General features: G+C 38.3%; 3 protein-coding genes across 4 annotated transcripts in view; all 3 read right to left on the reverse strand.

The window, feature by feature from the left end:
- Nucleotides 1-1,756: 1,756 nt before the first annotated feature.
- On the reverse strand, nucleotides 1,757-12,561 carry LOC107559277 (dnaJ homolog subfamily C member 4-like). 2 transcript variants are annotated; one of them, XM_016243031.1, is made up of 8 exons: nucleotides 12,467-12,561; nucleotides 11,680-11,720; nucleotides 11,145-11,275; nucleotides 9,156-9,246; nucleotides 7,942-8,117; nucleotides 5,818-5,985; nucleotides 5,159-5,245; nucleotides 1,757-2,820 (listed from the first exon to the last, which is right to left on the reverse strand). In XM_016243031.1, the coding sequence occupies exons 3-8, from the start codon at nucleotides 11,234-11,236 to the stop codon at nucleotides 2,724-2,726; spliced, it is 711 nt and encodes a 236-aa protein (XP_016098517.1). In that variant the 5' UTR covers nucleotides 11,237-11,275; nucleotides 11,680-11,720; nucleotides 12,467-12,561; the 3' UTR covers nucleotides 1,757-2,723. The 2 variants fall into 2 exon arrangements, with proteins under 2 accessions (XP_016098517.1, XP_016098518.1); XM_016243032.1 differs by lacking the exons at nucleotides 11,145-11,275; nucleotides 11,680-11,720; nucleotides 12,467-12,561 and adding an exon at nucleotides 10,131-10,256.
- Nucleotides 12,562-12,852: 291 nt separating this feature from the next.
- LOC107559278 (transmembrane and coiled-coil domain-containing protein 6-like) lies at nucleotides 12,853-15,366 on the reverse strand. The gene is made up of 5 exons (XM_016243033.1): nucleotides 15,001-15,366; nucleotides 14,753-14,847; nucleotides 13,680-13,847; nucleotides 13,239-13,364; nucleotides 12,853-13,143 (listed from the first exon to the last, which is right to left on the reverse strand). Exons 1-5 carry the CDS (start codon nucleotides 15,260-15,262, stop codon nucleotides 13,123-13,125), a joined length of 672 nt encoding a protein of 223 aa, XP_016098519.1. The 5' UTR covers nucleotides 15,263-15,366; the 3' UTR covers nucleotides 12,853-13,122.
- Nucleotides 15,367-18,747: 3,381 nt separating this feature from the next.
- The window catches only part of LOC107559265 (pro-neuregulin-2, membrane-bound isoform-like), a 48,953-nt gene continuing 42,201 nt past the window's right edge, over nucleotides 18,748-25,499 (reverse strand). Inside the window, exon 9 of the mRNA XM_016243017.1 lies at nucleotides 18,748-20,711. Coding sequence (XP_016098503.1) covers nucleotides 20,066-20,711 — 646 coding nt within the window. The 3' untranslated portion in view covers nucleotides 18,748-20,065. The remainder of the gene's footprint in view (nucleotides 20,712-25,499) is intronic.

Consider the following 25,499-nt stretch of genomic DNA (forward strand, 5'->3'; position numbering starts at 1 on the left):
TAAAACCGGTTTTAAAACCATTTTCTAAAGCAATTAACACTTTGCTGTGCATCATGCTTAACAACGGCCAACTATAGTCAGAGATTACAAATTTTCGCTTGCTAATGCAAAAAAAATAAAAAGTACATTTGAGGAAAATTTGTTTTAAATCCATTTTCTTAAGCAATTACGTAAGACTTTTCTGTGCATCAACAGCTATGAATATATTATAAACAACACATCCTTAGAAGTCACTTTATCTTCAGGTGTAAAATAGGTTGAACAGCATCTGAACTGATTGATTTAACAAACTAACAAACCTGAACCCACTAGACTTTGCTTGCATGTGAAGACCCTCAACATCAGCCACAGGTATGTTTGGGTTATAAAGCAAAAAAAAATAAAAAATTCATGTGGGCTGCAGGAATGCAGGCTGTTCTATCTCTCCAGGACTACTAACAGCATTAAAGCTGACAGCCGCAACGAGCCCTTTCAGAGTATAACTCTCTAAAGGCCTTCTGGAAAGCCCTTCATGTGGGCTGCAGGAATGCAGGCTGTTCTATCTCTCCAGGACTACTAACAGCATTAAAGCTGACAGCCGCAAAGAGCCCTTTCAGAGTATAACTCTCTAAAGGCCTTCTGGAAAGCCCAGAGTGGTCAGGAGAGAAGGTCCAGTCATCACATGTCCAAATAAACAAACTGGGCCAAGGTCACAAGATTTCACCATCAATACTGCTGAACTGTGGGCGATGTCGTTAGTACTTCTGTGAAGACTCTCCAGACGGTGCCCTTAAAGTGTTTTAAAACTTAAAAATTGTTCTTATAGAGACAGAAAAGCAGATTAAAAATCATCCCCGAATCTGTCCCTGACTCACTCCTGAAAACTGGTATCTCCAAGATCAGACCTGAGCATAGAGGAGCACCTGCATATGGGCCCATGCCGTATCAGTAAACCACATCAGACTGAGTCCCAGGACGTGGAGTCACAGAACAGCCCAGATCGTCAACATCTGCACAGGCTTTGGTAATGTGAGGCTTCTGTAACATTCGTCTACTGTAGTGGATTCTAGAATGTCTGGAAAGAACATTGCAAATTGGGAATGACGTAGTAGTTTTTGTTTGCTAAGAGGAGTTAAAAAGCGGGGCAATAAACAAGCAAAGCAAGTCTATGGGAAGTTTCAGTCTGTTTTATCATCCACAATGTGAAAAACAATATGAGCAATCGCAAAAGTGTTGCTTACCTTAGCAAACATCACTAATAATGCCTTCTGGAAGTATATGCTATTGTTCAAATTTTGGGGTCATTTAGTTTTTTTTTTTTTTTTAAAGAAATGAATACTTATATTCAGCAAGGATGCAAAACTGATGCAAAAGTGACAGTAAAGACATTTATCGTGCTACAAAAGATTTGTATTTCAAATAAATGCTCTTCTTTTAAACTTTCTATTCATTAAAAAAATACTGACGAAAATGTATCATGGTTTACACACACACACACACACACACACAAATCAACATTGATAATAACCAATGTTTCTTAATCAGAAACACTGAAAACTGGAGTGATGCTGGAAATTCAGCTTTGACATCACAGAATAAATTACATTTTAAAATGCATTCAAATAGAAAACAGTTACTTTAAATTGTAATATAATTTCACAATATACTTTTTTTTTAAAATTGTGTTTTTTACTGAATTTTTGATTAAATAAATGCATCCTTGGTAAGCATAAGACTTCTTTCAAAAACATTAAAAATGGTTGTGTGTAAGAAAAGTGGAAAAGCAAAAATCTACAGAAACACACATTTGTGCAGATAAAAAACTTTACATAACTGAGATCCATATCATCTTTAATTATTAATCACTTCAAAACCCAGTGACATTAAGGCTTGCGTGATTTCACACAAAATCAATATTTGATTTATAAAAAGATGAAGGCGCTCTGCTAATTTAAAGTGAATGTCTTTTGAAGAATTTACATTAAAGGTCAAATCCTAAAATACTTTTCCATTCTTCAAATAATGCAATGATTTGGATATCTAAAAATACTTCATTTTGGGATCTATGCCTTGTGACAGCAGTGGTCTGCAAAGAGTTTGGATTCAGGATAAGAGACTTGTTTAATCTTGCTGTAAAATAACTTGTAGGAAATGCATTTGTTATGCAGCCTAGATCTGTTACGTGGGTGAAAGAAACTCAAGATAAGATTATTTGATGTTGCATTCAATATAGTTGGAAAATAACCAGCACCTGAATTAAAACTCACACTGGACAGCACTGACCTGTCCATCTGTATAACATTCTTCCATGAGAAACTCTCTCCCACACAGACACTCTGAGCTTAACAAAGTGCACAATGTACAGTGTATTCAGTGTTTTGATGAACTACTTTATCAGGAATGCAATGATTCCATAACACCCTTTCCAGGTGCAGTTACAATGTCGCCTGTAAATGTAGACAATACAGTAAGTGTACAGGTGTATAACACCTCATGAGGAGCCATGTTGGCCTATAATCTGCCTTGCACCCTCTGTGACCTTAATCTGATGGAATTGGGTGAAAGAACAGAACTGGAAAAAAGTTTCTGCTAAAAAAAACTGACACATATTTGACACACTGTGACCCAAAAAAATTTCATAAAATCTATGAACACAAAATACTATTTACTCTTCAACGTCCATCCACAACTTGCACTCTCTCCATAACTGTGCGATGAGCTTTTAGATCTGTCTTTTCCTTGCTTTATTTATCTTCTCCATCACTGCGGATCTTGTATCTCTCCAGGAACTCAGCGTGCTTCTGTCTCAAGATCTCCTGCTGCTTCTTAAAGCCGTTCATTCTGAGGAAAATCAGACAGCAGCATGATCAAATACATTTTTTACAATTTCTGAAGAAAATATGAATGTGCTATCCCATGCAAAACTCACTGTCATTATGCAAGGGTATGGTTTACAAAAACAGGGGTTGCGAGGGAACTGCAGGGGGTTGATGAAAAGCTAATAATTATAACAAATGTAAAATTAAAATAAACAGGGCTGCACGATAATCCTGATCTAGTTTAGTGCAATTATCAAATCAAAGGCTGTGATTTCTTAACTATAGTCTGTGTGTGTGTTTCACAGTGAATCGCTGCACTGTGTTTAGTGCATATGCAAGCAACTCATGATCCAGTGTTTTCAGTGTCTCAGAGTTCACGACATCTCTGCATGCTCTGAGAGTTTAACATTCATCTGGGAAGGCAACGTGCAATAGGTTTATTTAATTTATATATTTGCATTTATTGCATAATAGATATTTACATATCAAATGCACAGCTAGCCGTGGATTATCCCTTACATTGTGAATGTAATGTTGACTGAAACTATATCACAATTAAAAAGAGTTTTGAATCTATTTTAAAGTCCGGTAACACTTTATAAATAATTAACAAACATTATATAATGCTTAACAGATCATTAGTTAATATATATCCACATAGCTAGAAATATGAGATAATGTGCTTGTCAATGTTTACTAATGAACTTACTAAACATTACCTAATGATTAACATATGATTATTTAATGTAAATTAAAATGCTTACAAATGTCAGTAAACTTTCAGTTCATATGATCTTCATTAATTGGTCTTTGTTGTGTAGACCTCTATTTACACATTTTAACAAATAATTTATTAAATATTAGTTCACGTTTTTGCAGTACCCAATCTAAAGTGGAAACTATTCATCATTTGCAAATGTTTATAAATGTTTACTAATCATTAATACCTTTATGAGCAGTCATCTCAATGGTAGAAAGTATCCCGAAAGACCTGAATTTACCCTGTTCACACATCTTTACTAATCATTTATTAATAACTTGTTCATGTTTTTGCAGTAGCCAATCTAAAGTTGAAACTATTCATCATTTGTAAACGTTTATAAACGATTACTAATATTTCGAAACTTTAAGTGCACTGGACTTTTAGCTAATGTGACAAGGTTTGTGTAAAGGGTGGCTGGTTAAGTTTAGCTAAATGCTTGCTAAAAACATAACAGATTGTAATTTTGGTGCAAAAAAAGTTTTTATTGCCTCAACGCTCACATTAAGTATACTACTCTTCAGTATATCATTAAACAGGATATTCCTTGAATCATAAATAAACAGGTGAAAACTTTTTTTTTTAAAGAAAATACTTTTATCGTTTATTGTTCGTTTATCAAAACAATATGATATAAACAGATTGAACCGTGTTCCCTTATAATAATCAAATTGACCCCTGTACACTGTTGACCCTTTAACCGACTCTTAAACCCACCTAAACTACCAAACCTGTCCCTAACCTTACCCGTATCACACCTCAATAGCAGCAGAAGTGTTGTGCATTAACACAAGCTCTTAATCATTTTATAACACCTGTTAAAATAATTTGTAGATTTTCAATAAGTGCTTGATCAAATGGAATTTAAAGTTTAATGACATTTGTAAGCATTTTAACTTACATGAAATAATGATTTGTTTGAACATTATCTAATGTTTAATAAGTTTATTAGCAAACATTAACAAGCACATTATCTTACGTTTGTAACTCTTAAATAAATATTAACTAATGATCCATTAAGCACTATATAAAGTTTGTTAATGATTTATTAATGAAAGCCATTATAAAGTGTTACCAAAAGTCCAGCTACAAAGTCAAAATAAAATGGTAAAAAATGATTAAATAACTAATCTATTCACTTGCATGTCATGTAACCATTAACTGAAATATTGAAATATTTGCTTAAAATCTCAGGGAGTGCTTCAAGTAAATATTTTACAGGGGTTTGGCTGACAAGCGTTTGGGAGTTCTTGTGCCAGGGTGTTGCTATGTCTGATCTATAACATTTCGTTCCCACGCAATTTAGCATTATTCTAATAACTTTTTTTTATCCAATGCAGACGCTTTTTATCCAAAGTGACTTACAAATTACATTAACCTTCAGTACTTCAACCTCATTAGGGGGCCGAATAAGTTGCTAATAAAGAACAAATCCATAAAGGCTGTAATAACATGAGATGAATCAATAATCATCTTACTTTATCTCTCCTTTACATGTTAACAATGTGTCCCCTAATGGTTTCAAACACTACAGCTTTTGTATTCAAAACCTCTGATGTGCTTCCTGAGGCAACATGTGTAACTTCAAAGCGGTCCCCACCTGGCTCTTTCTTTGGATTTGCTGTAGATATCAGTGATGATTATATCCTTCTCATCCATGAAGTTATTATGGACCTCTTCCAGTTTCCTGCATGACAGACCAGCCCAGAGGTCAAAGGTGAACAGATTTACTGCCAACACATATATTTGGAGGAGTAAACAGACATCCATGATGTGCCCACATAACTTTAGGGTCACATTTAAAAGGGCACATGGGTACTGACAGGGCAATAAAACATTTGGTCATTTTTCAAAACATTTTAAATGCACTTCTGCTACGCTTCAACCTAGCAGCATCTGTTTGTAGAAGATACTTAATCTCAGTTGCCTAAATCAAGGTGTAAAAACATTTAGCTGATACTGGAAAGCATAACTAAACATCAGGGATTATGGGAAACCAGTGAACACACACTACTGGGGTTTGTCTGGCTCTGGGACAGACGAAATGCGTTTCAAAAACAAAACATCATTATCACATACTCATCAGAAAACCGGCACATGAACAAAAGAAAACATTTTGCTCTGCGTTTCATTCAAACAGTTGCAAAACACTCACTTATCAGCACAGCATCATTCAGAGTGTGTTACAAAAATATGGTGCTGGAACACTGTGCATGTTGTTGTCAATACTATGTACGCCTGTTATGTTTTAGGGCTCACCTGAACCCAAAGTAATGTATGGAGAGACTGAGTAGCATGGTTAGCATGCAGTAGCCCACCAAATGCATGTTGTGTTTCTTTCTCTTTTCCCGCTCCTCAGCCGTGTTCTCCTGAGGCTGGGCCTGTCTGAACTGCTCCCAGTAACGCATGCTCTCTGCAGCCTCCGCACTGACAAACAGAGAGATACAACACTGGTCATTTTGCCACTGAACCATAATCATTTTTTAACATGTGATTCTTAAAAATTAAAATTAAAAATAAAGTTCCAAAAGGGGATTTTAGCAATGATGCCAGAAGAACCATTTAGGCTCCTCGAGGCTCTCAGTGAACAGTGCTTAAAAGAACTTAATGAGAACACAATTATTACACAACTAACACTTTTAGGAATCTTTTGTGCACTGGAAAGGTTCTATGGATGTTAAAGGTTCTTCATAGAACCATTAATGCCAATAAATATCCTTTATTTTGAAGAGTCTAACACATATACCCAAAATTATCACAGTCAACCTATTACATTTCTTAAAAAATATTTGTTTTTACTGCATATTATTCAACAAAAATTGCTTTCACAATATTACATCAAAATGTATAAACCTTCTTTTGAAATGACTTTACTTTTCTGCTGACACAGAATATTAATGTAAACCAGACTCTGATTCTGAAGAAAACGTGACTGGTGCTTGTCTGTGCAAATCTTGTCACCATGATGATAGGATGTTCTGAGTGGTTGCAAGGAGTTGCTATGCAGTTGCTAAGGTGTTCTGACACTGAGTGGTTGCTAGGGCATTGCTATGCAGTTGTTCAAGTGTTCTGAGAGGCTTTCAGCAAGGCCCTGTCCCAAATGGCACCCTAGCAGTCTTCCTCTGAGTCCGCACTTTCATGACGTAATGCCGCTTTGACTGTCGGGTAGAAGTCTGCTGCAGAGCTCGCCCCAGCACCGGCTCGGCAGAAGTGTGGATCGAGGGCGCATAACGGCCGCAAAGGGGGCGCTCACGAGCACCCTTCTGTACGCTAAAATGACGAATGGGACACTCTACGGTCTCATGGTCTTTACGGACACACGCACGCGGCATCCATTGTAAGTCCGTAAGACCGCAAGTGCACATGAAGTGTTCCATTTGGGACAGTTGCTATGCAGTTGCTAAGGCGTTCTGACACTGAGTGGTTGCTAGGGCGTTGCTATGCAGTTGTTCAAGTGTTTTGAGAGGCTTTCAGCATGCTGCTATGCAGTTGCTAAGGTGTTCTGGCTCTGGGTGGTTGCTAGGGCGTTGCTATGCAGTTTTTCAAGTGTTCTGAGAGGCTTTCAGCATGCTGCTATGCAGTTGCTAAGGAGTTCTGACTGAGTGGTTGCTAGGACGTTGCTATGCAGTTGTTCAAGTGTTCTGAGAGGCTTTCAGCATCTTGCTATGCAGTTGCTAAGGTGTTCTGGCTCTGAGTGGTTGCTAGGGCATTGCTATGCAGTTGTTCAAGTGTTCTGAGAGGCTTTCAGCATCTTGCTATGCAGTTGCTAAGGTGTTCTGGCTCTGAGTGGTTGCTAGGGCATTGCTATGCAGTTGTTCAAGTGTTCTGAGAGGCTTTCAGCATTTTGCTATGCAGTTGCTAAGGTGTTCTGGCTCTGAGTGGTTGCTAGGGCATTGCTATGCAGTTGTTCAAGTGTTCTGAGAGGCTTTCAGCATGCTGCTATGCAGTTGCTAAGGAGTTCTGACTGAGTGGTTGCTAGGACGTTGCTATGCAGTTGTTCAAGTGTTCTAAGAGGCTTTCAGCATCTTGCTATGCAGTTGCAAAGGTGTTCTGACTCTGAGTGGTTGCTCGGGCATTGCTATGCAGTTGTTCGAGTGTTCTGAGGGGCTTTCAGCATGCTGCTTGGAGTTGCTAAGGTGTTCTAAGTGGTTGTTTGGTCAGTTTTAGTCAGTTTCTGACGATTTGTTCCTCACTTTTGACATAGGATAAAATTCATGAAAATTGGGATCAAATCTGTGTGTTTTTTTTTAAAAGGCCACTGGTTTCTACAGTATATATGCTAATATTATAGCTTTCATTTTGGCATAAAATGCCCACTTTTACTAATTCAATAAAATCCCATTTAATAACATCAGGTTGATTGATTATGGCGCTAACAGTCACCTGGGGCTGTTGGTGGAGCTGGAGGATCTGTAGGTTGGACCTGCAGCATTCCGGTACCTCAGCCTGAGGTCATAATCTCGTCTGGACCCTTCTCTGCACAGCACCCTGTACGCCTCGTTCAGCTGCACAAACTGACTGTGCAGACCAGGATTGGATGGGTCACTGTCAGGGTGCAACTGAGGATGAGAAGACGGACATTTTTGTTCATATCAAAACAATGACATTACACTTATATATACATTTATCAATTTAAACAATTCAAAGAACATGAATTACACATGCACATAAATTATTTAGTATCCTTAATGCATTGAATTAATAAAAAACATCAGATTAATGCATGTCTCATATTTAGTGAACAGAAAATAGCACAAGGCTCATCTTTATGATCTTTTCACCTTTCTACTCTAACTTGTTCTATAAGTCACATCACTTATAAAGCTTTTATCTGCTTCTGACTTGGAAACAAAGCGCCCATATCCTCGGTTTGTACCCTCATCTCCTGTCACACACACAAACATGCAGTGGTCCTATCTTGCCGTCACTCTGCCTCCTTCATCTGTAAACAGATGTTTTTCTCTCTGCATAATTGTTTCACGTCTTTTGTTTGTTTCCCCTGATACAGTCTCACCAACATATTTAATTGCTTCAATTTGTGACATGTTGACAAACTATCCAACAAAATAAATGTGCCTAGTAAACTCAACAACTAAACAAATCAGGGATACAATTCAAGAATAAGTGCCTAAGAATTTAAGACTATGGGAACAGACAACAGTCTCTCTGCTACAATCGAATAGCTTCCTCTAGGGGTTAGGTGAAAAACTAGGCATAATTTTTGTACAACCATACCATCGTCCAGAATGCATTCAGGCTACTTTTTTTAACCACCAAGGATAAACTATGTATCAGAGAAAAATTCTGAGGATCTGCTTAAATTTTTGACAAATTAAACGAATGCAAACTTCAAAATGCTTTGATCACATGCATATTACTAACTGCTCTTCCATTGTCAAGCATACAGACGACAGAATAATCAAAATAAAATTAAGTGGTTGAACTGATGTTAAAAAACAAGAATGATAACTATAAAGATAACTATAAAAGTTTCCACACTGGGGGATGATAACGTTCTGGTTAATATAAGTGATCGTAACACTAGACTCTATAACCAAAATGACTCTACAATGAGAGAATAATGACTACAAATGAACCTTTTTGGATTGGTTGAAGAATGCATTTTTTATTTGTTCCAGCGTAGCATCTGATTTCACCCCAAGAAGTTCATAGTAATTGGTTGATGACCTATAAACAGAATAAGAGACAATGAAAACAAATCATTTCTCAACACTTCAAGACAAGTCTTCATGATGACAAGATTCATAAAACTCTACAATAACAGTTACTCTACAAAAATAATAAATAACTGCAGCCAATTCTCATAATCTCATGCCCTTGATGATAATTTACAAAATAACTTTTCATGTTAACTAATATAACAGCCTGATTAGAACAATAAGTCAAAAACAGATTGAACAATTATGTCAAATTATGTAAATTCAACAATTGTGTCTCTATAATATTCTGGTCTTTAGACATCAGCGCTGAAGGATATATTTACATAATTGTTCTGGATCAGCACTAATAGTTAACATTTCAAAGAATATCAGCTCACATTCAGATAGCTTAAAAAATACATTTTTTAAATTCAGTTTATTTTTCTTTTACACCATTGACAGATTTTTTTATTGTTTTAAGTATAAACTCAGTTATTATATATATATATATATATACACTAAGAAATTTACTTTTTTGCAGTGATGTGTTATAAAAGCCTGCTTCTGTCACAAAAAGATAACTGCAACTCTTTTCTAGATATAAAGTCAGAATTTAAAAATATTCTGACTTTTTTCATGCAATTACGAGTTTATGTCTCACAATTCTTACAAAAGTCAGATTTAAGAGATAAGAAGTTACAGTTACCTTTTTTACATTTTATTCTGTGGCAAAAATGGGCTTCCATAACGTATAGTATACATAGTATACAGAGATATAAAAACACAGGGACTCAAACTTGTTTTAAGCATTTGAGCTAAACCATTTTGGTTTTGGAAGCTCAATGTATGTTTATTGCTGAAATGAAAACATTTAATCTGTATTCAACATAAATAAAGTTTGGTCGTGCGTACCTGCGTGCAGTACAGAGTGAGAACAGCCGCTGAGAACTTTTACAGAACCACAAACAACCCTGAGAGAGACGAAGATGAGCCTCCAACTGCATGATGCTCCAGTAGAAATAAATTATAATATAGATGAGAATCTAAACAAAGGTTGAGATATGTTCGTAATGAGGATTATTATCGGTATAAACATGAGTTTTTTGGATGTTTTGTTTTAGATTTTGCTGCAGTTTCAGCACATTCAATGCATCCTGTGTTTTGCTGCAGTTTCAGCATGTGTACTGTCTGGGTGAGGCTTATTGTGTTGTGTTTAAGTTTTAGCGCACTGAATGATAACAGCCTGATTAGAACAATAAGTCAAAAACAGATTGAACAATTATGTCAAATTATGTAAATTCAACAATTGTGTCTCTGTAATATTCTGGTCTTTAGACATCAGCGCTGAAGGATATATTTACATAATTGTTCTGGATCAGCACTAATAGTTAACATTTCAAAGAATATCAGCTCACATTCAGATAGCTTAAAAAAATACATTTTTTAAATTCAGTTTATTTTTCTTTTACACCATTGACAGATTTTTTTATTGTTTTAAGTATAAACTCAGTTATTATATATATATATATACACTAAGAAATTTACTTTGTTGCAGTGATGTGTTATAAAAGCCTGTTTCTGTCACAAAAAGATAACTGCAACTCTTTTCTAGATATAAAGTCAGAATTTAAAAATATTCTGACTTTTTTCATGCAATTACGAGTTTATGTCTCACAATTCTTACAAAAGTCAGATTTAAGAGATAAGAAGTTACAGTTACCTTTTTTACATTTTATTCTGTGGCAAAAATGGGCTTCCATAACGTATAGTATACATAGTATACAGAGATATAAAAACACAGGGACTCAAACTTGTTTTAAGCATTTGAGCTAAACCATTTTGGTTTTGGAAGCTCAATGTATGTTTATTGCTGAAATGAAAACATTTAATCTGTATTCAACATAAATAAAGTTTGGTCGTGCGTACCTGCGTGCAGTACAGAGTGAGAACAGCCGCTGAGAACTTTTACAGAACCACAAACAACCCTGAGAGAGACGAAGATGAGCCTCCAACTGCATGATGCTCCAGTAGAAATAAATTATAATATAGATGAGAATCTAAACAAAGGTTGAGATATGTTCGTAATGAGGATTATTATCGGTATAAACATGAGTTTTTTGGATGTTTTGTTTTAGATTTTGCTGCAGTTTCAGCACATTCAATGCATCCTGTGTTTTGCTGCAGTTTCAGCATGTGTACTGTCTGGGTGAGGCTTATTGTGTTGTGTTTAAGTTTTAGCGCACTGAATGCATGTTGTGTTTGGATGAAACTTTATCATGTTGAATGCCTGCTGTGATTGGACGAAGCTTGATCGTGTTCAATGCATGTTGTTTTAGCTTAAAGCTTTATCATGCTGAATGCACATTTTGTTTGAGTAAGGTTTTATCATGATGAATGCATGTTTTGTTTGACTGAAGCTTTACATGTTGAATGCATGTTGTGTTTTGTTGTGACTACATACCGCTCAGCAGGAGCCCACTGAAGTGCAGCTGGTCAGCAGCTCTGCAGGAGATCACACACACACACACACACACTTTTATACAATAGTTTAGGCCACTCTTTGACATCTGAAGTTCTTGAATTGATCTAATTATTGATCTAATCACTACAATTTAAACCCTAGACTTATTTATAGTTATTATGTGTAGACATTATTAATCAAGTTTGGTCCCCACAATGTGGATTTATCAGGATTTTACTGTCATTGTGTGAACAACCAGGAGCACATAACAGTGTAATGCACGTGTTTCCTATCCAACATCTACATTATCATAAACATGGACAGCAAGTCCAACAGGAATCTATGACTAATAAATAATAAACCTGGCAGCTGTTAAAATCTAGTGAGCAGCTAGACAGTACCTTTAGGCGCAAAACACTGCTGTCTCAGAACAAATGAGCCCAAAAATGCTGTCTACAGTATATAGTCAGCTCACTAGTTTTGAGACACAGCCAGTGAAACTGAAACCAAACGTAATTGTTCATTAATAATCTTAAGTGTATTTCCATCCCAAATAGGACACGCTCTTAAAACGTCCACAAATAGTTTATTTAACCGCCTGACAAATGTCTTGTAGCGTTTCATCAGTTTATGTGACACTCTAATGCACTTTCCACTCGACTCATGCTATTAGCTTAGCTGCAATGCTAAAAACAACAACAACAAAGCTTAGCACACACTGCTCAAACGCGCTGTAAATCTCATTAGTGAGACAAATCAGCGGATTAAACACAAATAACGGCGTCACCTTCATTCACGGACACGCACAGGTCTGCTGTCATGTCCTGCTGCTTATAACGCTTAACCGGCGCTGTTACATGAATGTGTTTCATATCAGACATACAGCAGCTGTTTACCCGTTTCCATTGGGTTACCCTTTATTTACATTAATAATATAATGATATTGCAACAATACAACTGTAAATTTGAGAGAGAACTAGATATTAATTATTCTAAGGCATAAAATAAAATATTTTTTACTTTTATGTATTTAAGAGAAATAGTGGATTACCTTCAGAATAAATATCATCCTAAATAAACATTGACTGTTTTAGGATTGCAAACAATTTAGACATGTATGTTTTTACCATTCAACATACTTAAAGTGTAAACGGTATTTATGTTTGTGCTGTTGTCACATGTGAGGCTTGTGGAACTCCTAGTGACTTTTGAAGAAATGGCAACATTCAGATATATTCACTATACAAACCATTAAAATGCTGTTCTGTGCATCCAAGGGTCAGTCGGATCAGCAGGTAGCAAAAACACATGAACATGCTTCACATGTGCAGTAAAAAAAGGTATTTATTTTCTGTACAATTCAGAAAAGTCCATTCAGTTTGCTTTGAAGAAAACAGAAAATCTTTGCAAAGAGTAATCTTTGCAATTCTGTCATTGGATGTGTTATGATGAAAAGCTCTCCACCTTTAAACAAAACAAAAAAGAATGAGAAGATTGATTATGGTGATTCCGCACATATACTATGTCCATAAATATAAGCAGGTAAATGCAATATTGACCTCAGAGAAAGAAGGGAAGTGATGATCGAGAAGGTAGGCAGCTCTGACACGTTGCTCTCCTTCACTGTTGTACAGAATGGCTTCCAGCAGAGGAACACCATTTAACCTCATAAACTCCTCCACCACCTGTTACAAGCAGGACTTACATTAAATTTGCTCGTTGAGTGATTCTAAGTAAGTCTGCCATTAAGTTTCTTACAAAGATCAATGTAAAATGAAGTGCAGAGTTATTATCATTAACTAAATGTAAAACTAAACATTTTTGTTTTTAAGTAAAATTATGATAAATGATAAAAATACACAACAAAATTACTAAAAGTTTCAAATTATAATGAAATGGGAAAATATTTTAAATGAAAACTGAAAAAATATGAATAAAAACTATAATAACGTCGCAATCCTATTTTAAGTGAGAATGGTTTCTTAAAAGGTCTCATTCACCTGTGGGCAGCTGGACACCAGCATGTACAGCACTTCCAGGCTCAGGGTGACCACCTCTGGCTCGGCCATCTTGAGTGTGGCACAGAGGGCGGTCAGCAGCCCTGCTTGTGTCAAACCAACACAATATTCTGTGCCATGATGGGCGATATTACCCAGAACTCTCAGTGCCTTATACAAACAATAATAATTGTGTGAGAACTGAGATTTAGCTGTGATTATTTTACCAAAAAGTACATGTGAATGCGATGTGAAAGAATATGAGTATAGTAGAATTGCAGCAGCAGGAATATAAACCTTTTTAAAAACAATGCAGTAAATACAAGTTATCTATCAGCAGTGATTTACTATGACAGAAACAACATAATATTAAGTAAATACAGTCAAACAAGTATTAGAAAAAAAGTAAGAAATATTTCTACAAATGAAAAATATGTTAATCGAATATACGTGTATATATATATATATATATATATACAAACGTGACTGTTCAAAAAACTTTTATTATTATTGTTATTATTATCAATGTTGAAAACAGATGTGCTGCTTAATATTTCTGTGGAAACGTTGATACATTTTTTCAGGATGCTTTAATGAAGTTTAAAAGAGCAGCATTTATTTGAAATAAAAATATTTTATAACATTATAAATGTCTTTACTGTCACTTAAATATTCTTTTATTTTACAAAAAAAAACTTTTATTATTATTGTTATTATTATTATCAATGTTGAAAGTGTGTGCAGATGTGCTGCTTAATATTTCTGTGGAAACGTTGATACATTTTTTCAGGATGCTTTAATGAAGTTTAAAAGAGCAGCATTTATTTGAAATAAAAATATTTTATAACATTATAAATGTCTTTACTGTCACTTAAATATTCTTTTATTTTACAAAAAAATCATAACACCCCAAACTTTTGAACAGGAGAGTAAATTCTTCTCAAACATTTTTCAAGTATGTTTTCTTTAAATACTTTAATATGGGTCGGTGTAAGGTCATACACCTCATAGTGGGTCATGGCCCAAAAGTATAGGTATGTTAGCTTGATGTATATACATGCATGCTGGTTCCTCACCATTGAGTTAATTCCTTTAGAGAAAGACAGAAATCGGATTAATATGGGAACCATATTAAGGAGCAGCAGGCCAGAGCAGAACCCACTGGAGCCAGCTGAAAAAAACATAAGACAGTGCATCACAGCCATAATTGTGAGAATGGTGTTCTCTCCAATAAACACAAGTTCATTTAATTTTGAGCTTTAACTGGGATGAATAATTAGGGTGCAAACCAATTTGAGCACATGCATGCTAACGTCCTGCTCACCAGTGAGGTTGTTGAGCGCCCACAGGCTCTCTCTGGACAGAGCAGGATGAGGGTGAAGGTAAACCTGACTAAAGACACACAGCGCGGCGAGGAGACGAGTGTCCTCTGGCTTTACATCACCTCCACTGACCAGCAGGTTACCAAGGCAACGCAGAAGAGGCCAAATGAGCTGCACAGCAAAAACAAAAGTCACGGTCCAGAGGAAAGGAGGTAAAAGCAGTTTTTCAGAGGATGAGAGAGCCATAATGAACCACACGATCATACTGCTGATAAACTGGGCAATTTGATCAGTTTGAGAGCTTAAGTTCAAATATTATGGTATGAGAGACTATAACCTTGCATCGGCATCTATTCCACAATTCCAATAAAGGTTCATGAGATGAATTCAAATTCTATATTAATTCTCTCTCTCTCTCTGATAAGTACTGTGTTACAGTGAAATGCAAATCAATTTCTAACCTTTATATAATGTGTTTTTTCTGGATTTATTTGGTTGGTATTCTGTCTCTATACGTTAAAATAAACCTACCAAAAATTACAGACCCTTCATTTCTTTGTAAGTGGGCAAACGCACAAAATCAGCAGGGGATCAAATAATCTGTTTTAAAGTAAACTCGCATTCACCTGTTGCTCGTACACTGTGGAGGGCTCAAATGACTTCGGCTGTGAATGGCCATTCAGGTGTGCTGTGCGCGCTTGAGGCCACGCCCACGATACTCATTTGCGATGAAAGACGTAATAGAGAGGAGATCGGGGCTAGTTGTCACACTTTTTACTCTAGTGAATATTGTATAGATAGTCTGTATAGATTATTTAATCTCACGGAATCATTTTCATGGTTAAATAAAGGTAATAATAAAAACAGGTGGAAACAAGGTCATTTAATAAATTAAATAAATATTAAAATTCAATAAAAATCTAACACTAAGCTCTGTTGTCCCCTATTTATTATCAGTATACATATACACACATCCACTTTTGTATTTTGTAGTTTCATTCACTTAGACTTGTTGTTTGACAAGTATGGTGAGTTGTCACTGTGCTGCATTTTCATTTGAAAGCCCCACAGATAACAAGCTACTCCCTTCAGGGAGCATTACAAAGCAATATCAGCATCACTGTTGATTAGAATCTAGAATATAATCAAGTATTTCATCAGTGTGGTGATGATATTAATATGAGCTCACTGTTTAAAACGGTCTCATCTTCTCCCCTGGCAGCTCGTCCACAAACTCTTTGTCTTCAGGTTGCTTGTTGATAAATGTGTTCCATTCCAAGCATTTTTAAAGATTTTAGCACCACTAGAAGAACCAATCCTTGACAGAGTCTTGGTCAGACAAGTCGAGCTGGTTAAGTTAGGGTTAGTAACAGAACTTTGTGTTTCTCTCTTGCTTCATTATATGGTTTTTAACATCTAAGCCGTACTCTTACTACTGAAAGTTGCACTGAAAGTACACTGAAAAAAACAAAAAAACAATTTTCATTCAGAAATTGCAAGAAAATTTCACAACCAGTTACAAAGAAACAGCAAGTAACATTAAATTAAATGTTAAATTGTGAAGTAGAAAGTAGTGTTTTCTTGTAAAACGTACTTAAATAATCTTTGTTTTACTACATAAAAAATTGTGCTATTATTTTAAGAAAAAGATTATACCTACTATATTTGAAAGATATTTCATGTTTTAAATGTTAAAAAAAGAAATTGACACTTCCTTTTTTTAAATAACTCCCAAAGCCACTAATTGTGTCTGCTAACTAAATCCAATTATGAAATAATGTTCAGCTGAAAGAATTAAAATGGTTGCAAATATTAACTTATTTTTTCCCGTCATAATGTCATATTAGTTACCACTAGTTAACTGCATTATTTAACATGAACTAACAATGAAAAAATACTTCTAAAGCATTTATTAATCTTAGTTAATGTTAATTTCAACATTTACTAATACATTTTTTAAATCAAAAGTTGTATCTGTTTACGTTATATAATGGAAGTGAGGTAACATTAACAATAAAGTTAATGAATGTTAAATATATAAATAAATACAGTAACAAATGTATTGCTCATTGATAGTTAATTTTAGTTAATGCACTAATGTTACCTAATGTGACCTTACTGTAAAGTGTTACCCATAACGTTATGTAAGTGTACTCTTTGCATGTGTTCAATGCATTCATCTGATGTCAAACATTTTTTGCAAATTAGTTTCGCTCTTTTCGGATTGTTTCATGTTTTAAATGTTAAAAAAAGAAATTGACACTTCATTTTTTAAATAACTCCCAAAGCCACTAATTGTGTCTGCTAACTAAATCCAATTATGAAATAATGTTCAGCTGAAAGAATTAAAATGGTTGCAAATATTAACTTATTTTTTTCCGTCATAATGTCATATTAGTTACCACTAGTTAACTGCATTATTTAACATGAACTAACAATGAAAAAATACTTCTAAAGCATTTATTAATCTTAGTTAATGTTAATTTCAACATTTACTAATACATTTTTTAAATCAAAAGTTGTATCTGTTTACGTTATATAATGGAAGTGAGGTAACATTAACAATAAAGTTAATGAATGTTAAATATATAAATAAATACAGTAACAAATGTATTGCTCATTGATAGTTAATTTTAGTTAATGCACTAATGTTACCTAATGTGACCTTACTGTAAAGTGTTACCCATAACGTTATGTAAGTGTACTCTTTGCATGTGTTCAATGCATTCATCTGATGTCAAACATTTTTTGCAAATTAGTTTCGCTCTTTTCGGATTGAAGACTTCACAGTACTTTTCAAGCACCTTTATCTCTAAATATGAAGGAAAAGTTGATTTCTCATGATATTATCCAGACCTGTTACCACCATAGAGACAGAGGAAGATGTATACTGTCTGATATTAAAATTAGTTGTTGATCACTATACGTTTTTCAGTGGCTAGTTGTCAAGTTTTTTCCTCCAGTCCCCACTAAAATTGAAAATTTGGTTGCATCCTTGATACAACTCTGTCAAAGAAAGAATAAACTGCTCTTCCCCTGAAAACATTTTCTTATTATAAAGACATATATATATCATGCCAAGAAACAGACATACATTCTGATGAATTCATTTTTTAAAATGGTAGGAATTCATATTTATTTTTTCCATATGAACAAGTAGTTTGATTTTATTAAATTTTTTTACAAGTATTATTTTTTGAGAAAACTTGCAAAAATTTCTAGCATATTCCAAGTCAAGAATGAACATGAAAAAAGGGGACTTATTGCTGAATGTCAAATGAAAACTACACTTTCACCGTGTGAATACGACTCAGTTGCTGCGGTTACCATGCACCCATCTATCTGAACCACTAGAACATGCAGAGGGAGGGACGCCTTTACAGGCAGAGAGGAAGAACAGAAGAGACAGAAAGACAGGAAGAAAATCAATCGGTGAGACAAGCGGTGCTTTAAACGACTGTGTGCACACAGAATGAATCTTGAGCATGTGTGTCAGTGTCTGTGTTTGTGTAAGTGTGTGCATTTGCATGTGTGTCAAGGTGTTAGTGTGTGGGTGGTGGGTTTATCTTTTCAAATGTAGTTGTAGGTTGCTGGACTCTGGAAGTAGGGTTTAACACTTCATAATCCACCTAAAGTAGCACGTCTAGTAGCCGAACACGCATTGCTTCGAGCAAGTCTCCAACTTGTATACAGATGTGTCAAAAAGAGAGAGTGTGGACTGGGAACGACCCCACTAAAACAAAATGAAGGACAACCAACAAAACATGGAGCATTTCGGAGACAAACACATCTGGTCGTATCGTTCTTCATCGTCTTCCCAGCATGATGCAGACACGACGGGCAGTAATGAATCTGTTTTATGGGCAATGCAGATTTCAATGAAAAGTCCTGAGACACAGTGCGGCTTAAAGCTGCTGGCATAGGAATGGGAAGGTGTGGGAGAGAGATGTAGGTCCGTGTAGGCTAGAATCAGGCTGGATTGGTTCCTCCGCAGGCCAATGACTACACAAGGAACGAAGGAAGGTTACAGTGCAATGAGCTCGTGTCACCACTAGGGGGTTTAACCATTTAGCGATAACCTGGTGACGTAATAGAGCTCCCTTTCGACAAAGCCAACATCCTAAAAAGAGTACAAGCATACGTATACACACAGGCGCACGTCTAAACTCACAACACGCACACGCGCTCGAAACGTTAACCTGAAGACAAACACAATGCGAACGCACGAACGAAATGCGTTCTCGCACGAAACTGCGTACACAAAGACACGTACGTATACACTGAGGTTCAACGGTACTCTCACGCACACAGACAGAAGTGTAAACACATTCATTGGACGCACAGACCACCGTTTTGAGAACCCTGAACACCAGGGCCGATACTGCGACCCAGCGTCATGCCCTGTGAACTCCTGCGTACCTCTGTTTCCATGGAAACAATATACAACAACCAGTTGAGAGAAAAGAAAACGTAGAACGTAGAAACTAAAGTCGGCACTCGGATGCTCGAACGAATCGGCATCCGATGCGATTTAACGTCGGTTATGTGTGCGCGTGAATCCTACTCATGTAAACAAACACCTTACACAGAAGTGATTCGATATTGCATGGTGTCTGAATAATATCACAGTTCAAATGGGGAGATCCTGAAGAAATGAAACTAACGAACAAAGAAAAAACAGGAAAACATGTCTATAAAACCCAAGAGTCTGTTTTTAAGAAAGGCTACAAAAATTCAACTGAACCTCCCTCGTCGGCAAACAGCAAAAGGCACCACAATATTATTCTATTTCTAGCTTGTGAAAAAATTGGCACGTAATTCTTCTTAGTAATGCTGTAAATAAAAAAAAAAAAGGAATTACATATAAATAGTTTTCCCCTATAAAAAAAGTCTTTGCTGCTAGCTAGTAGACAATTTTTGCTGAAATGAAAATAAATATTTCATTTGTTTAGAATATCTGTCTGTTATACAAAATAAAAAATATTTCTCATAGGTGCAGGTCTATAGCATATCATTTGTTTTTCACGCCTATGCAAGTTTGTTCGTCCTTGCTCTTATTGTTCTTTTTTAAAGGGGTGCATTGTCTGGTCTGGACCGCGACTGCGACAGTTTGTTGGCCTGCACGTTGCCACGGGAGCCCGAGCGTCCCATGTTGCTGAAAGTCCGCGTGTTGTTGGGTCGGTAGATGGTGGCCGGTTCTGTGGCATTCATGTTCTGCATACTGAGAAACGGCGTGCTCTCGCCATGGCCAAGGTCGCCAACCACATCGTCCTCCCACTCACTGTCCGACAGGCAGCTTTGAGAGCTGTAGTTCCTGGGGCCCGGCGTACGCTGTGACACGTGGCCGTTGACCCGCGACCTTCTGTGCCAACGGCGGCCACTGCTGCTCTTCTTCGGCTGCTCTCGGGAGGACATGTACTCCTGTGTGGTCTCATAATCCTCATCATCCACAAAGCGGTACGGGCTGGACGGGAGGGAGCCCGTGCTCTCCGCCATGTAATATGGGCGTCGGGATCGGCGGTAGCGGTGCAGGAGGGGCTGGTCATCGTCGGGCGAGTAGGCCGCCATGGCGATGGCAGAGGCGGCGGGCGGCAGGGAGAGGGCATGGTTGGCGTTGGGCGTGGTGATCTGAAAGGTAGGCACCTGCGGGGGCAGTGAGGAGTGAAAGTCCACCGGAGATAGATGCGCCGGCGTGGTCAGAGCAGACACGTACCTGCAAATATGCAGAAAAATATGGGGTGAGAGGCGGGACAGAAAAAGATTTTAAATACACACTACCGTTAAAACATTTGGGGTCAGTAAGAAGTCTCTTATGCACACCAAAGCTGTATTTCTCTGATCAAAATTATTCCAGTAAAATCAGTAATATTGTGAAATATTATTACAATTTAAAATAACAGTTTTCTTTTTGAATATGCTTAAAAATTGATTTTATTCCTGTGCTGATTTTTCAGCATCATCGCTCCAGTCTTCAGTGTCACATGATGCTTCAGAAATCATTCTATGCTGATTTACTGCTCAAGAAACATTTCTGATTATTAATGCTGAAAACAACTGTGTTGCTTAATATTTTTGGTGAAAAATTTTTTTTTTCTGAAATTTTGGTCAATAAAAAGTACAAAAATAGCATTTATTTGAAATAAATCTTTTGTATTTCTTATTATCAATGTTGAAAAAAACGTTGTGCTGCTTAGTGCTTTTCTTTTTATTTGAAATAGAAATCTTTTATAACATTACAAATGTCTTTACTGTCATTTTTGATCAATTGAATGCATCCTTGCTGAATAAAAGTATTACTTTCTTTAATAAAAATCTAACTGACCTCAAACTTTTGAATGGTAGCATATGGCTACTGCATGGTATAATTTATATAAATATATATTAGTGCAATAAGAGCAATATTTATTGGGAACAAAAAAAAGATGGATTGTTCACATTGTGTGAACATGAGTCTCACCACTCTGCGCGCTCGGATCGCTTTCTTTTTAGAGAGCGAATCCGCCCCTCGCGCCCTCCCGTTTTTATCCTCGCAGGGATCTGTGAGGAAAAAACAGCGGGGCAAAGGGACTAAGCGCTCGGCCATGAACGAGCTCGCGCCAGCCCAGATCTCGCGCACTTCGCCCCCGCCAAGCAGAGAGGCTTCTCCCGTTCTCTTTGAGCACGCAGACCAGCATCTCTCGGCTTATGCGAGCGACATGGTCTCGTTCGGTCCCGTAGAGAACGAGCTATTAGATGACAGCATGTCTCTAATAGCATCAGACGCGGAGGTGATGTCGGGCTCTATTGCTGACTCCGCCCCTTCATCGTCTGCCAGGCCTAGTGACTCTAAGCCAGGGATGGATGCCGAACTTTTCCGCAGTTGAGGAACTGGGATTGGAGTGGTCTACGCCAGAGGAGCCCACTCGTAGCCGAATGGTTCCTGCCGGGGTGCCGCCAGGCCCCTCATCAGCGAGCCTCTCCGTTTTTTCCTGGAGGTCCATGATGAGCTTACGAAGCCTTCGCTCTAACTCTTCTTCTGCTCTCTCCTCAGTGGATCGCACTGAAGTAAAGGGTTACGAGAGGATGCCTCCTCTCAACGAGGCAGTGGCTGCGCACCTTTGCCCGCCCACTGCCATTGGATGGAAAGCGAAGGAATGGTTCCTGCCGGGGTGCCGCCAGGCCCCTCATCAGCGAGCCTCTCCGTTTTTCCTGGAGGTCCATGATGAGCTTACGAAGCCTTCGCTCTAACTCTTCTTCTGCTCTCTCCTCAGTGGATCGCACTGAAGTAAAGGGTTACGAGAGGATGCCTCCTCTCAACGAGGCAGTGGCTGCGCACCTTTGCCCGCCCACTGCCATTGGATGGAAAGCGAAGGTCGCTCACCCCTCCAAACCCTGCAGGATGACTTCTGCCCTCGCTGGACGAGCGTATTCCTCTGCTGGGCAGTCCGCCTCAGCTCTACACTCCATGGCTGTGCTTCAGGTCTTTCAGGCCAAACTCCTCCAGGCCATAGATGAGTCAGGACCTGACCAATCACTTATGGCTAAACCTCACTGAGATTAAGGAGGCTGACAAGGTTCCCTTCCTCAACTCCCTGGTCTCCCCTACAGGGCTGTTTGGACCGAGGGATTTGCAGAGCAATTCACCGTGGCTCAGAAGTTGTCCCAGGCCATGCGACACTTCTTGCCGAAACGTTACAGCTCTGCAATGGCCACCAGTCGCCCCAAGCCTGCTCCAGCACAGCAACCAGCTAAAGCTGCGCCGTCGCCCGCTCAGCCTGCTCAAAATCCTGAGCCCCTACAGCGCTCCCGCTCGGCCAGACGCTATCCCTTACCAAAGCGCCAAGGACCCCGGCCCAAGCTGAACTTGGACCCTGCGCCCCCAGTGGCGTCCTGATCCGCTGGAAAGGAAGAGGAAGGGGCAAAGGCAGTATGTTTGTTCCAGAAATTGTTGTGAATCACGGGCCCATTTTAAAAGCGCCCTCACACATATCCGCAGTGATAGTGAGAAAAAAAAAATTTCAAAAAGAGAGCAAATTTTCTCTTCCAGTTATCATGAGTGTCGAGTCCCCGCATGGCGACTCCCACCCGAATTAATCCAACCCCTTGTCACACGGGCCGAGGCCTGGCGGGCCATCCCCGGAGTGTCTCATTGGGTTCTGGGGATTATAGAACAAGGTTATTCACTTCAATACGCTCGAAGACCCCCGCGGTTCAACAGCGTGGTCTCCACCTCAGTGCACAGCAGGAACGCTCACATTCTGCGAGCCGAGGTAAAGAATTTGCTGGCAAAAGGAGCCGTAGAAACAGTTCCACCAGCTGAGAGCGAGTCAGGCTTCTACAACTGTTACTTCCTCGTCCCCAAAAAGGATGGCGGCCTGCGGCCCATCCTCGATCTCAGACAGCTGAACCGTGCCCTCATGAAACGGCCATTCAGAATGACTACACTGAAGCAGATCCTCTCGCAAATCCGCCCAGGGGACTGGTTCTTTTCGCTGGATCTGAAAGATGCTTACTTTCACATCCAGATAGCCCCCCATCACAGACAATTCTTGAGATTCGCCTTCGAGGGAGTGGCTTATCAATACATGGTCCTGCCCTTTGGGCTGTCTCTGGCTCCTCGCACTTTTACGAAGTGCATGGATGCGGCCCTCTCCCCTCTGAGACAGATGGGAATCTGTATCCTGAATTACCTCGACGACTGGCTCGTTTTAGCACAGTTAGAGGCCGAGCTAATAGCCCACAGGCCCCTCCTCCTCAGCCACTTAGAGCGACTGGGATTCAGGATCAATTTTGCCAAGAGCTCTCTGTCCCCCAGCCAGCGAAATTCCTTCCTGGGGGCAGTTTTCGACTCAGTTACCATGAGGGCGATAGTCACGCCAGACCATGCACTGGCCATACAGCAGCTCGCAGCTTCCTTCAAAATTTGAGCCTCCTACCCTCTCAAAAAGTTTCAAAAGATGCTGGGCCTCATGGCCTCTGCAGCACCGGTACTTCAGTTGGGCCTGCTCAGAATGAGACCCCTTCATGGACGCATCCGCATCAAGGTGGACCAAGCCTGTGTGACGGCTAGGGCTGGGTATCGAGTTCGATACTTTTTAGGCACCGACTGAATTGCCTCGATACCATTGAGTATTGAAAAACGTCTTGTCGTTCGGTACCAAATTTCGATACCTAAGGGGTTAATCTCATCAACGTCAGTGAGGCGCAGATCGATCAGTGTTTGACATCCATGAGAGCGATGCGAAAACGTACGGAGCAGTCTGCTCGTGATAGCCTAATACACCGATAGGTCTGTACAGTCGGTCCGCGTCACGCACCACACTCAGAGATGTGGCTCACACGTGAGTATTTAGTGTGAATGCATCCCAGCCCCCGTAAGGCTACATTTACACTGGTGCGTTTTTGTTTTAAAATGAAAACGATCCTCGTCTTACTGGCATTTCCACTGCGTTTCAAGCCGGCTTTCCACTATCTCCGACAAATGACAGACCGAAAGTCATTCATTTCCAATGGAGAGTAGCGCGGGAGCTGTGTAGAGTTCCAATCATATGCAGATGTCCGTTCATACTTCAAGACCGAAAGCGCGTGTTATGTGACCATTCATGCACACTGTAGCATCATGCTACATAAGACCAGGGTTTAAATTGGGTCGGGCCGTCTGGGGCTGAGCCCCGGCACTTAACGTTATAGACTCCAGGGCTTGACATTAACTCTTCATTAATGCCAGACAAGTAACATGATTAAAACATCAGAAACAAAAAATAACTATGTAAACACCAAAACGCAATATTATTCTGATTTTATTACATTTAGAGTAAGTGGCGAATAGTGGGTATCTAATGTATATAAAGCATCTATTGACAGTATAAGGCTGCGCTGCTGAGGCGAGGCTGCCGCAGCCTCTCCAGAAGAAATCAAAACGCGCAACACTACGAAACTCAGCATCCTGAGGTAAAGATTCAAAATGGAAAGTTTTTATATTTAAAATACAATTAGTTAGGCAACATCACACAACGTTTTCACCATTACGACTGTTTAATAGTTCTATAAACAGTTCAATAAGCAAATACAATAATATTAGGTCACTTAAATTTTAGGCGGAAACACAGCGCACCTCACAGCAACAGCCAATTCATTGCTGATTGATTCCGTGTTTTGAACGAATCGGTTGAGTCAAAGTTTCATTAGCCCATGCATAAACATCTGATGAATCTGCCGTTTGAATGAATCGTTTGAATGAACGATTCAATGACTCACTCATTAAACGCTCACTACAGGCACCAACTGGTGTTTTAATTTAGTTGAAAAGTATCATTTACACCATAATTTCTTGTTTGTATATTAAAAAATATTTAAGATAATCTCATAATAATTATTTAATGCAGTTGTATTTTTCAGTGTCAATTGAATTTATAGATCAAATGTAAGAATTTGAAATGAAAGTATTAATGAGATTAGTGGGAATAGAATAAATAATTTGCACAAAAAACAAAACACACACACACACACATATATATATATA

Source organism: Sinocyclocheilus grahami, unplaced genomic scaffold, assembly GCF_001515645.1.
Source record: "Sinocyclocheilus grahami isolate Dianchi unplaced genomic scaffold, SAMN03320097.WGS_v1.1 scaffold680.1, whole genome shotgun sequence".
Taxonomy (NCBI): domain Eukaryota; kingdom Metazoa; phylum Chordata; class Actinopteri; order Cypriniformes; family Cyprinidae; genus Sinocyclocheilus; species Sinocyclocheilus grahami.